General features: G+C 29.2%; 1 protein-coding gene across 1 annotated transcript; it reads left to right on the top strand.

Annotated features, from left to right (window-relative positions):
- The first annotated feature begins 10362 nt into the window (after positions 1-10362).
- On the top strand, positions 10363-12434 carry LOC131630914 (protein ALP1-like). Its single transcript, XM_058901660.1, has one exon. It carries the CDS (start codon positions 10535-10537, stop codon positions 12140-12142), a length of 1608 nt encoding a protein of 535 aa, XP_058757643.1. The 5' UTR covers positions 10363-10534; the 3' UTR covers positions 12143-12434.
- The last annotated feature ends 538 nt before the right edge of the window (positions 12435-12972 follow it).

Genomic DNA, 12972 nt, shown 5'->3' with positions numbered 1-12972 from the left:
ATTTTTTTCACCCCTATTGGCCACTAATGATCACCTACACTCTAACCATCATATCTATTGTTGATGCTGTAAAGCGGCAAGCAAAAAGTAATAGGTATTATTTATTACCAGGTGATATAGGTTATATCGTATCATAGTCCACAGAGATTGGTTGAGAAAAACTGCCGTTCGATTATCTCGCGTTCTAAGTTTCATGATTGGGTGCGGAAAATAAAATGCGGGAAAAGTAAATAAAAGCAAATAAACAATCTTAATAGTCTAAGAGAAATAGTTATGGAATTGCATTTCGTTCTACCCGTCGAATACTTAAATCTGAAAATCTATCGCTCAACACTCACACTACGCATCAAAATCATCGGGCATCATGTGAGACGCCACATCAGTGTCCATTTCTGCAACACCGACGAAAGCTCAACCGTACTATTCACATAAGTGATTTCCTAACCGACACAAACAACATGAAGGCATTAAACTCGACACCCCTTTACGATTGTTAGCCCTAAATCCATGTCTGAAATCTAGAAACTAACAGTTATCATTCCTAATAAAGATCTATGATGTCTATTTCTACAACAACACAAATCCAGAGCATTTAAGCAAAAATATCAAGAACAACAACAATGATGATTTGTAAAGTGAATATATAAACGTTCCCAAGATCAACAAATGTACATACAATAAGAGTATAAATATACATACAAACCCACCATTGGAATGAAACATAAGGAAGAAAGAAGATGAACCGAAAACTATCACCGTGTCAAGGCAATCGAGACAAATCCATAGCCAATCCACATGATGTAGCACCCAATGGTGTTTCCTAAGCCTATAAACTATCAAAAATGGATCAGAGCCACTCCAAGGAGGAAATGGGTGATAAAAAACCCTAAAAAATCTTCGCACAGCGCGCGCTCTCACTTAGTGTACCAAACCGCCCTAGAGCGCGCGATGCGCCCTAAGTCTGCGCGACGCGCACAAGCTTCTGCCAGAATTATTTCTTTTGCTCCTCCAGCGCGCGTAGCGCGCTACACCAGAACATCAACTTTATTTCTTCACAAACGCTCTCGCAGCCGTGTCTTCGAGACTTTATTCCTCGAGTCTTCGACAATGCAATAAAACCTACAAAGATACAACAAAACTATCAACCGGTACATATTTACACGAACACGTAACAAAACTCAAAGTATACGAAATTACACAAAAACGGAGAATTATCAAACGGTATTAACAAAAAGTATCGATAAGTGTCACTATTTACAAACACAAAATAACTATATTTTGGCACTTATCATCTACCACCATCGATCAACACTCGAACTAACGCTAATCACCACTTAGATCACCTATTTATCATTACTTCAGAATTAAAAATTGATTTTGCTGTTTGAAAATTTTAAAACTTAAATAAAAAATTGATTTTAATTTTTTACAATTTTAATATAGAAAACAAAAAACTACCATGAACAGAATCTTAATAAAAAAATTTAATTACTATTTTTTAACTTTTTATATTTATCCATTCAACTAATAATTTTTTTAAAATTCTTAATATTAAAATTATCTTTTATATGATACTAAAGTAAGCTTATTATTATTGATACAGGAGTAGCTATGTGAATTAAAATATAATTAATAGGTTAATTGGATGAAAAGAAATACTTTAAGATAGATGAAAATAGAAAAGAAAATACTACATATTATAATGAAAAATGCTTATTTGTAAGAAAAAGTAAATACAAGAAAAGCAAGAATAAATCTCCATCATTCTTTTATCATAATTATTCCATAATTTTTATTAAAAAGGAAATTTAATTTATAATAAATTATAAATTATCCACTAAATTAAAATATATGTACATTCTTGTATTTCTTGTTCAAATTCCTTCGTACTAAATAGCATTACTATATTATAGTACCCTAGAAATTTCTGACTGTAAAATGTTTCTTTGAATATCACCTACACTTTTCCAAATCATGCTAAGATTTAGATTCAACTCATTTCAATACTATTTATATTTATGTGCAAGAAAAACGATTCCTTCATTGCGAAATTAAGCAAGAAAGAGGAAGACAAGTTGGGATTAATTCCAATACTGCGTCCGTCCCGTACCTGACAAACTGACAGTGACACATGCAGATGAATTCTGAAAATTTAAAATGAGAATCTAAAGTGTGTTCACACTATTACCATTTGCTCACTTATTGTCTTATCCTATCCTACTCCTACCTACGTCATCTGTCTCCTCTTTTTTAACCAAATCTCATATTCCACGTCACATTTAAATATACGATTAGATTTGTCTCTAATAAATTAGAGCGATTGAATAAAAGTTTATAGGATAATATATCCAAAAATTATCATTTTGAGAATTGAATATGTAGTTTTTCATATTATAAGTAAATTTTATCTTTTAATTTTATTTAATAATTAATATATTTGACTTAGATATAAATTTATATATTAATTATTTAATGATTTTAAAAAAATGAAATTTTATAATATAATACAGAGAGAGTATTTTGTTTTATTATGATAACTTATTAGTTTAATTTATTTTTTTCATATGAATAGTTGAAATAATTTTATAAAAAAAATATAATTTTTATTTTCATAGAAATTAATTGCATATTTTAATGTATGTAAAGATGAAAAATAAAAGAAATAAGAGGGTATTTCTTTATTTCATGTTATTTATAATTTTAGGATTTCAATAAAACATTTTATTATTTTTGTTAAAAATTACATTTATTTAGATTTTATTTGCTAAAATATGATTATAACTGATGATTAATAGCTTATAATCGACGACAGTGACTAATAAATTAATGGTTCTAGTAATTGATAAATATAAAGTAACATAAAAATTATTATTTTTAATTAATAATTTAATGGTTTTATTATTTTATATAATATTAAATTAATTTTTATTTAATAAAATTAAATATAACAATAATAAAAAAAAACACACACAAATATATATATATATATATATATATATATATATATATATATATATATATATATATATATATATATATATATATATATCATTTTCCGTCCTGTATTTTATTTGGATTCATAGTAGTTCCTTAACTTAAAATACATCCATTTTGATTTCCCAATTATTCAAATAGGCTCATGTTTGTCCTTGACGTCAAAGGCATTAGTAGAAACTATCAAAATGGGCTCAGCCAATCGGGCCAACCCACTAGCCTTATATATATTAGCATGGGTCGGACCGCAAAAAACCTTCAAAAAATACGACCCGATCTTTTTGGCTTGGCTCACCAAACCTATGTTTTTCTTAGGTCAGACCGGGCTGACCAATTAAAAATATTATTTTTTGTTAATTTTGGAGAAAAAATATTGAGCTACGTTATGATTACATAAGTGAGTTTTCATATGTAAAGAAAAGTTAAAGTGGATGAAAATATGTATCAAGATGATGTGATCAAAGAAATGATTATGAGATGAAGATAAAGTTTGATGAATATTAGAGATAATATTCAGTTAATCTCTACTTTTACATAGATGTTATTATGATATTCATATATATGGATGTTGGTTTGATGAATATTTTAAAGATCACTTAATTAAGCTTATGATTACCCTCTACTTATGTTATGTAGTTTTTGGCCATTATATTTTTTTATAAAATTAAAACTACAATATTAAAATATGGGTCGGCTGGTCCATCGGGCCACATGGCCAATAGAAATTGGGTCTGGCTCATTTTTAGTAGCCCATGAAATAATCGGGTCAGCCCATTTTAGCCAATTTATATGTTTTAGCTCCCAGGGCGAAGCGGGCTAGGTTGGGCCGACCTATTTGACAACTCTAGATATTAGTCAAAGTTAATGGAAGAGGCCAAATGTCACATATGTAGATTAGTATTTGCTTAGGCGGATAAATATTGTTAAGTTGGAATATTTAAAGAGATTTAGGGTTTGATTTACTTCATTTTTTGTATTTTCTCTAAGTGAAGTGAAGGAATGTTGGAGAGTTGGAAATGTGAAAGCGAACAATTAAGTATGTAGGAGTGAAGCCTGAGAACAAAGAAACGAAGGCTGAGAACAAATGAGCTAAGACTTAAATTAAAAGAGAAAGACAAGTATACTAGTAAGTCCAGGGGTGTCCCTGAGCATGGGCTCGCGGGGCAGGAGCCTAGAGCCCCATAATTTTAGGGGCACCAAAATTATTTTTACCCCTATATATACAGGGCCGGCCCTGTGGGTGTGCGAGGAGTGCTACTGCACAGGGCCTCCGACTTTAAAGGGCCTCAGATTCGATAAATGGGCTTAATATAAATAAAACAATAAATATTATATATTTGTAACGCCATCTATAATCATGTACTACAAGGTAGCCGAGCGGTATGGGTTGAATTCCTTGTTTTTTTTCATTTAAAGCATATTTGCTATTTAAAAAAAAACGCTGTAATCGTTTTTAAATTTTAATGTAATCAATTTATTTCTTTGTTACGATATTGAAATATATATCTTCATATTTTATTTTAAATAATGACACGTTTTTGACAAAAAAAAATAATGACATTTTAAATAGCATTATTATTAAATAATTAAACTTTTTTTTTTTGGAAATAATGGACTTTATTAACCAAAAACAGTTAATACAAAAGCGATCCCATGGATCCAGCATCAAAGGAGACAAACTAACTAGAACCAACCTAACTAATCATAAGACTAGCAATATGGGGTTTTAAAGCCTTACAGTTCCAGCCCCTATACACAATCTTATCAATAATTTCCTTTATAGTATGTGTAGTATCATTAGGAGTACCAAAAACCATTATGTTTCTATGAATCCATGTGCCATACACTGCTTCAACAGCAGCCATCTTGAGTAAGCTAGCCCTCCATCCTTTGCCTTTGGTCTTGTTCAAGAGCCACGAGATCTCTTCATCCCAATGTTTAGGACTATGGTCAAGCTGAAGCCATTGAAGAATAGCAATCCATATCTTGCGAAATTCAACACATTCAAAAAATATATGACTACCCGTTTCTATCATATCACAATAGCTACATCCAGTGGAGTTTATGAATCCAAGATGACATAGTCTACTTTTGGTGGCCAATCTCCGATGACATAGAAGCCACAAAATAACAATAGCACATGGTCTTGCTGGGTTTTTCAGACATAGATTACTCCAAGGCACAGTAGGGTTCATATTAAACGCCCGATATATTACACCAGAGCAAAATTTCCCCTTTTGGCTCATCTCTTCCCATTGTGTTTGACAGGATTGGAGAAACCCTCTAGTATGCATAACTTCTTTAATGATCCATGTGCTAGCTGAGTTAGGATTAAAGTCCAAAACAGTATGATGTATAAATTATTAAATATTTATTATACAATTAATTTATTTATTAGTTTTTCATGATGAAATATTGTATAATATTATTTGTAAATAATACTTTAAAATTTTAGTAAGTTTTTATTTAAATTATTATTAATAGATAGTAAAATAATTTATTTCGATGAGTCAAATTTCTACATAATATTTCTATAGTATCATTTTTGTCTCTATATATTTAATTTTATTTATAATTTAAATGAAATATAATTTTTTTATTAATTTGTTGTATTATTTATCAAAGGCCTAATTTTAAAATAGAACAGAGCCTGCAGATTTTCCTGCGGATTTTGACTTTAGGGGCTAAAAAGTTAGCTTTTTGAAATGAAAAGGTTGTTTTTCAAAAAAAAAAATTTACAGGGGGCAAACCAGAAAAGACCTATATGGCAGGGGGGTAAAATGGTAATAACCCAATCAATTAATATATTCATAATTTTAGTAAGTAAAGAATTTAATTGATGCACTAAAATTAAAACAATGATATAGATAATATTTTATATTATTGATAAGGTTATTTGATAGGTTAGAGATCTTCCTACCATGTCTAATTTGGATTAAGCTGTTGATCTTGAAGGTGAAATTTTGTTTGAAGAAATGATTGTTATTAGAGAAGTTTTAACAGTTGAATCAAAATCAAGCTATATGATACTGAGTTCTTTAAAGACTTTTAATTATTTTCCTAATGCATGCATAACTTATAGAATAATATTGACTATTCCTATCAGTGTTGCATTTGTTGAAAGAATTTTTTTAAATTAAAATATTAAAATCTTTTTTTAGATGTCTTGCATTGATTTCAATTGAAAATAATTTTTTGAATAACCTTGATTATGACCAAATTATTAATGATTTTGCAAAAAAAAATGCTAAGAGGATGATTTTTAAATAATTATAAAGGTTTGGTCAATTTTTTTATAGGAAAAAAGATCAGATCAAGAAGAAGAATAACTCTCTTTATAATGGTTTATGTTTTGATGTAATATAAACATTGATTCAAAGATCCATACTTGTATTCTTTTTGCACAATGTCAAATGAAAATGTGTTTTTTATCCAATTATTTCTTTTATCCTTATGTATGTATTGTTAAAAAAATTATAGGGACACCAGTCTTTTGATTCGCCCAAGGCACCCAAATTCAAAGGACCGGCCCTGAGTAAGTCCAATGTTTCGCCTAGTAAGTCAACCGGGCTGGGGGCCCTAACCGGGTAGAAGGTCCATGCCGAGTTGAAGGTCCATGCTGAGCTGAGCTAATAGTTTCTTAAGATTAGTCCTAACTCTTATCCATCTTATCTTGTGTCTACCTCCTTCTTTTAGTGCCGGCTTGCCTGACCGGCCTAAAGATTCCAAATATGTACAAGCCCCCGATCTAGAATTTCGTAAAGATGAATAGATTGTTTTAACGTGTGTCAATGAGTGTTGAAAATCATTTATGGGCCCATCTTTTTAGCACGTGTGAGTAATGATGACTTTTATGAGAAACGTGCACTAACCCCATGTCCCCATTAATACCAAGGATAAGTCTAGACTCTCGTTTTCTCCCATGGATTCTAATAGCGCCAGCATGTACAATGCTTGTGGTAAAAACATGCGAAACGTACTTTCTCTAGGAGGAACTGGATTCTCTCCCTTTGGCAAAACCTCGAGTGATGATGCTGACGGCGATCTTGGAGCTTTGCTTAAAATCTTTGTGAGAAGATGATTAAAGCAAATATGAGTAACAATGAGTGTGTCCTGGGTAAATGTTATTGGGCCCCACGGTGGGCACCGATTCTACTTACTAAAAGTATATTATGTGGCAACCCCTTATTGATTAAGGACAGTTAGAGACTTTTAGGGTTTGTTGTAGGGTTTAGAGTTAGCTCAAATATGGAGGTGAGAAGTTCTATGTATCTAGTATTTGCGTGAATATCCGATTTGTCCTCTCTTAATAGGATTTCTCCTAGGCCCCTTGAAAATAGCAACTACCACTAAGAGGGTGTGAGAATGGATAGTTAAACCCCTATTATTTAGGAAAGCGTAGTTAACTTCTCCATGTCTTCTTCTACATCGTAGAGGACCATAGACACGTCACTTTTGCATTTCCCCATGTTAGACCGACCATTCCAAAAATATGCAATATATTTAATAATGGGGCGACATATGCAATAAACAGTCGATCGATCTCGTAAATGGACGTTGCATAAAGGCTTTATGGCACAAAGATGCATCAGTCCCGTCGCCTCTCAGGGACCCCTTATATATATATATATATATATATATATATATATATATATATATATATATATATATATATGTGGAGCATATCAAGTGAGAGCATTTTTTAAATGAGAGATGAGAGGAAAAAATATCAACCATTGGATTCATCAAGAGAGATAAATTAATAGACTCATTAATGTATTAACATTCTCTCTCTTGATGAATCCAATGGTTGATATTTCTTCCTCTCATCTCTCATTTAAAAGTATATATATATATATATATATATATATATATATATATATATATATATATATATATATATATATATATATATATATATATATATATATATATATATATATATATATATATATATATATTTATATATATATATGAGTAAACCTCAACATGAGCTAACATCAAATGAGAATATGAGTGAACCTCAATAAAAATTAATATTGTTGGAATCAGTGGAGTGGAAACCATACCAAAAAAATAAAGAGGAAAGTTACAATATGAGATTCATGATTTTTTTTAAATAAAATTTGACTTTTTCTATTAATGTGCATTTAAAATATATATATTTTTATTTAAAATTATTATTGATGGTAAAAAATAAAAATAATAAATAAAAAAGAACAAATTAAAAGTTATAAAAGCTACAAATTTTAAATAATATTCCAAAAAGTTATAAATTAGTAAAATAATTATATACTTTTGTTAAAATATTGTTCCAAACAATTTTTTTTATTCATATGAACTTAAAAGCTAAAATTTAAAAGTTAACTTTTATTCTTATCAAACATACTCTTATTAGAAATCGACATCTAAATTTAAGAACACATATTCTAATTTACAATATTTAATTTATTCATTTGGAAAAGTGAAATTTTAGGCATTAACTATTACATAAAGATATTAAAAATAAGTTTAATTATTCATAAGCATTTGCATTTTTTATTATACAACTGGTTATTTATTATCTTATTTCACTCATCTATCTTTATATATGTAATATATTATCATGATAAATTTGATAAAATAATAATTAACGAATTTCAAACATTGAAAATGGAACATTAAAAAATTATTAAAAATGAATGGAAGTAGTAATTAAATGTTAAAAAATAAAAATTAGCACTAAAATGGACTTTTATCATTTAATTAATTTATTATATTCTTTTAATTATTAAATTATCTTAATGCTTAAATATAAAATATCTCGAATGGATGATAAAAAAAGTTCACTACTTTTTACATAAAAAATTTTAATTCAAAATAAAATAACATTCGTATAAAATATTGGTAATTTTTTTTTCTAAATAATAGTAATAATTATTGGTCAAATATATAAACTAAAAAAAAATAAAATTCTTATAAATTATAAACTCATAAACAGTTTCATAAATACATCTCATAAGGACCATTTGAGAAAATAAAATATCCTTAAATATTAATTTCTAGAATGTATCATCAATTAAGTAAAAAACAACAAGTAATACATTTAATTTATTTTAAAAGATAAAAAATTAATATTAATAATACTCTAGGCTCTTCAAAACTGTATTTTTATTAAATACTCTAATATGATACTAGGCTCTCTAATTAATTTAAATAAGTGTAAATAATTGATTTATGATTTAATTTTTTTTCGGCATCATTTATTTATTATTTTAATAAATAATTATTTTTTTTTAAATTAAATAGATTAGAAGATTTTTTTTCAAACTCATTGTTCAACCTATCAAATACTTATCAACTATCAATTGATGCAAAGGTGGATGAAGTAGCTCATGTAATAGTACCTGATAATTAAGTTAGATTATATTTAAGTTATTTATTCAAGTTCAATAAAAGTTATAAAGATATATAATATAAAAATTTATTTCTAGAAAAAAATAAGAAAGAATTAAAAATCAATGACTTTGAGTTAGAAACTCATAAAATATTACATAAATATATCCCATAAGGACCAATTGAAAAAATAAAATATTCCTAAATATTATTTTCTAGAATGTATAAGCAATTTTAAGTAAAAACTTATATTAATACTTCTAATTTATTCTAAAAGAAAAATTTCATATTAAAAAGGAATCTAGGCTTTTCAAAACTATAAAGTTGTATTTTTATTAAATAATCTACTAAAGTAATTGAGATAATTCAACTAATATGTCTAATTTAATTAAATAAATGTAAATTATTGATCTAGAGTTCAATTCTTATAAACATAATCAATTATTTATTTATAATAATGTATTGTAATAACAAATTAACTAGTAATATTTATAAACTAATAATAACTATTTTTTTAAAAAATTAAATAGGCTAGTAAAAAAATCACAGATTCAAACTCATTGTTCCATCTATCAAATATTTCTACAATTACCAATTGAAAGGAGGATAAGCAAAGGTGGATGAAGTAGTTCATATGACACATGGTAGATGATGAGTTAGATTATATTTAAGTTATTGATTCAAGTTCAATAATATTTTTTATATATATTTTTAGAATGTTTTAAAACTTTAATAATTTTTTCAAAAAATTATAAAAAATATATACTTTAAAATAATAAAAAAATTATTTCTAGAAAAAATATAGTAATTTTTAATAAAAAAGAATGATTACCCATGACAGTTTTGTATGACCTGTCAATTAAACAAAACCAAAATAAAATATCCAAAGCAAAGTTCTAGATCCCTTTCACATACACTGAATTTACGTTAATTAATTCAAGACTTTGTTCCACATTATTTAATCTCACGCCGCATCTTTCTATTTATTCATTATTTTCTCCAAATTTTCAACTCCGCGTTCACACCTCACCTTGCGTTCACACACATAAACCTTACCTTAAAAAACATCTTCAAAATTCAACCAACACACAAACAATTTTTTGTGTCTTCTCAACTCTCTCTTGTTCCCAACACAATCTATAGATAACGGTTTCAATCTTCTCTTATGAAACTCCCAACTTTCGCAGACCCTGAATCACTCTCTCACGTTTACAATTTACTTCAAAATTCGTTTTATCAAATGAATAATCCGAACAATAACAGTGGTAGCTCCACAAATATCAGAAAAAGACGCAGAAAAAATGAACATGGTGGTGGTGATGATGGTGATGAAGAAGATGATAAAGGTTCAGTTTCAATCAACAATGGAGAAAACAAGAAGAAGAAAGAAGAGTTGAAAGGAATTCTCACATCAATTCTCTTACTCGACGAGCAAGAGAAACAAGAGGTTGACAACAGCAGAAGAGTTTCCGAGGACGAGAAATTCTCGTTAGAGACGAATCATAAGAAGAAAACCAAAGCTATGTCTGAGTATTTCTCAAATCTCGATGATTGCTTTACCCAGGTGGAAGAATCGGAGAGAGTCAAGAGGAAGAATTCGCGAAACATGTCGAATTCTGTGGCTATTGCTGCTGCATGTAGTGAGAGTTTCGAAGAAGAGAGTGGCGAACGTGGTAATGAAACAAACGGTTCGAAATCGGGTGGCTCGCAGAGAAGGCTTTGGGTGAAGGATCGGTCGAAGGCATGGTGGGATGAATGTAACAAGGATGATTTTCCTGAAGATGAGTTTAAGAAAGCCTTCAGAATGGGAAAATCGACTTTTGATTTGATCTGCGAAGAATTGAATTCTGCGATTGTGAAGGAAGACACAACATTGAGGAATGCTATTCCGGTTAGACAAAGGGTTGCTGTTTGTCTATGGAGATTAGCAACAGGTGATCCTCTTCGAATTGTGTCGAAGCGATTCGGTTTAGGTATATCCACTTGTCATAAACTTGTTCTTGAAGTTTGTACTGCTATTAAAACTGTTCTTATGCCTAAGTATCTGCAATGGCCTAATGAGGCTTCTTTGCGAAAAATTAAGACTGAATTCGAGGGAATTTCGGGGATTCCGAATGTTGTAGGATCGATGTATACATCACATGTTCCTATCATAGCTCCTAAGATTAGTGTTGCTGCTTATTTTAACAAGAGACATACTGAGAGGAATCAGAAAACTTCGTATTCGATTACCGTTCAAGGCGTTGTTGATACGAACGGTGTGTTCACCGATGTTTGTATCGGTTGGCCTGGTTCAATGCCTGATGATCAAGTATTGGAAAAATCAGCACTTTTTCAAAGGGCTAACAATGGAGGACTTCTGAAAGGAAATTGGATTGTTGGAAGTTCAGGCTATCCTCTAATGGATTGGATTTTGGTGCCTTATACTCAGCAGAATCTCACTTGGACACAACATGGTTTCAACGAGAAAATCGGCGAGATACAGAAAGTTTCTAAAGACGCGTTCGCTAGATTGAAAGGTAGGTGGAGTTGTTTACAGAAAAGGACTGAAGTTAAGCTGCAAGACTTGCCTGTTGTGCTTGGTGCCTGTTGTGTTTTGCATAATATCTGTGAAATGAAAGGCGAGACGATGGATCCAGAACTTAATGTCGATGTTGTTGACGATGAAATGGTTCCGGAAGTTGGTATGAGATCGGTTAATTCTTTCAAAGCTAGAGATGCTATTGCTCATAATCTTCTGCATCATGGTTTAGCAGGAACTTCATTTCTTTAAACTTTATAGTTTGTTTAATTTCTTGGACTTTGATCATTGTTATGTTTCTTTGAGAACATTGATACTTTTTTTTTTCTTGTTTATTTACATAAAGTTGAAATTATTCATATCATAATTTGTTGAAGTGGCTTTGTATAAGGTAAGATATTGTATTAGGCCCTTTCACAAATATGTATGATAAAGTTTACATATGGTTAGAACTTAGAACCAGATATGTAACTCATTTTATATACATTTTCATAGCAGAATAAGAGGTTAGTTAATGAAATTAGTACAATATTATTTTGTTTCATTCCAATATTATAGTTTATCTGAATACAATCAATTTTGATACAGTTGTTGTATCAGAATTTTAAGGCACGTGTTTTTGCAGAGAAATTGAATTTTGTATTGAAGGTTGGTTTGACTAATGAGGTAAAGAAAGAGAGGTTTGAATGCTGCATTTACCACCATATAAGTTTTTTTGCTTTTGTGCATTGTGCCTTGAAAGATGCAGGCTTTTAAAAGAATTTATCAGTCAAATGATTTGGTTTATCTTTAGCTTTTTAATGTCACACTAAAGGTGTATTTGAATTGAGTTATTTGAGATTATTTTTTTATATAAATTTTGTGATAATTGTTGGGAGTTAAATGTGAGTAGTTAAGTCGCGCATGAACAAAAATGAAATATATACTAAATATATAAAAAAGATGATTCATTTGTCATAAGATCTTGAGTGAATATATTAAGATCTTAGATAAATATATGATTTTGAAGTTTCTTATATTATGATTATTTAGTCCATTAAAATATCTAATATTCAATATTTTGTTACTTGTAATTTTTTTAA

This window comes from Vicia villosa, unplaced genomic scaffold (assembly GCF_029867415.1).
Source record: "Vicia villosa cultivar HV-30 ecotype Madison, WI unplaced genomic scaffold, Vvil1.0 ctg.000747F_1_1, whole genome shotgun sequence".
Lineage (NCBI taxonomy): Eukaryota > Viridiplantae > Streptophyta > Magnoliopsida > Fabales > Fabaceae > Vicia > Vicia villosa.
The sequence above is the reverse complement of the archived record's forward strand: the minus strand, read 5'-3'. Positions and strand labels throughout refer to the sequence as shown.

What these genes read in the sequence shown, in the direction of transcription:
- LOC131630914 (XM_058901660.1), top strand. Translation starts at nt 10,535, where the DNA reads ATGAAACTCCCAACTTTCGCAGACCCTGAATCACTCTCTCACGTTTAC.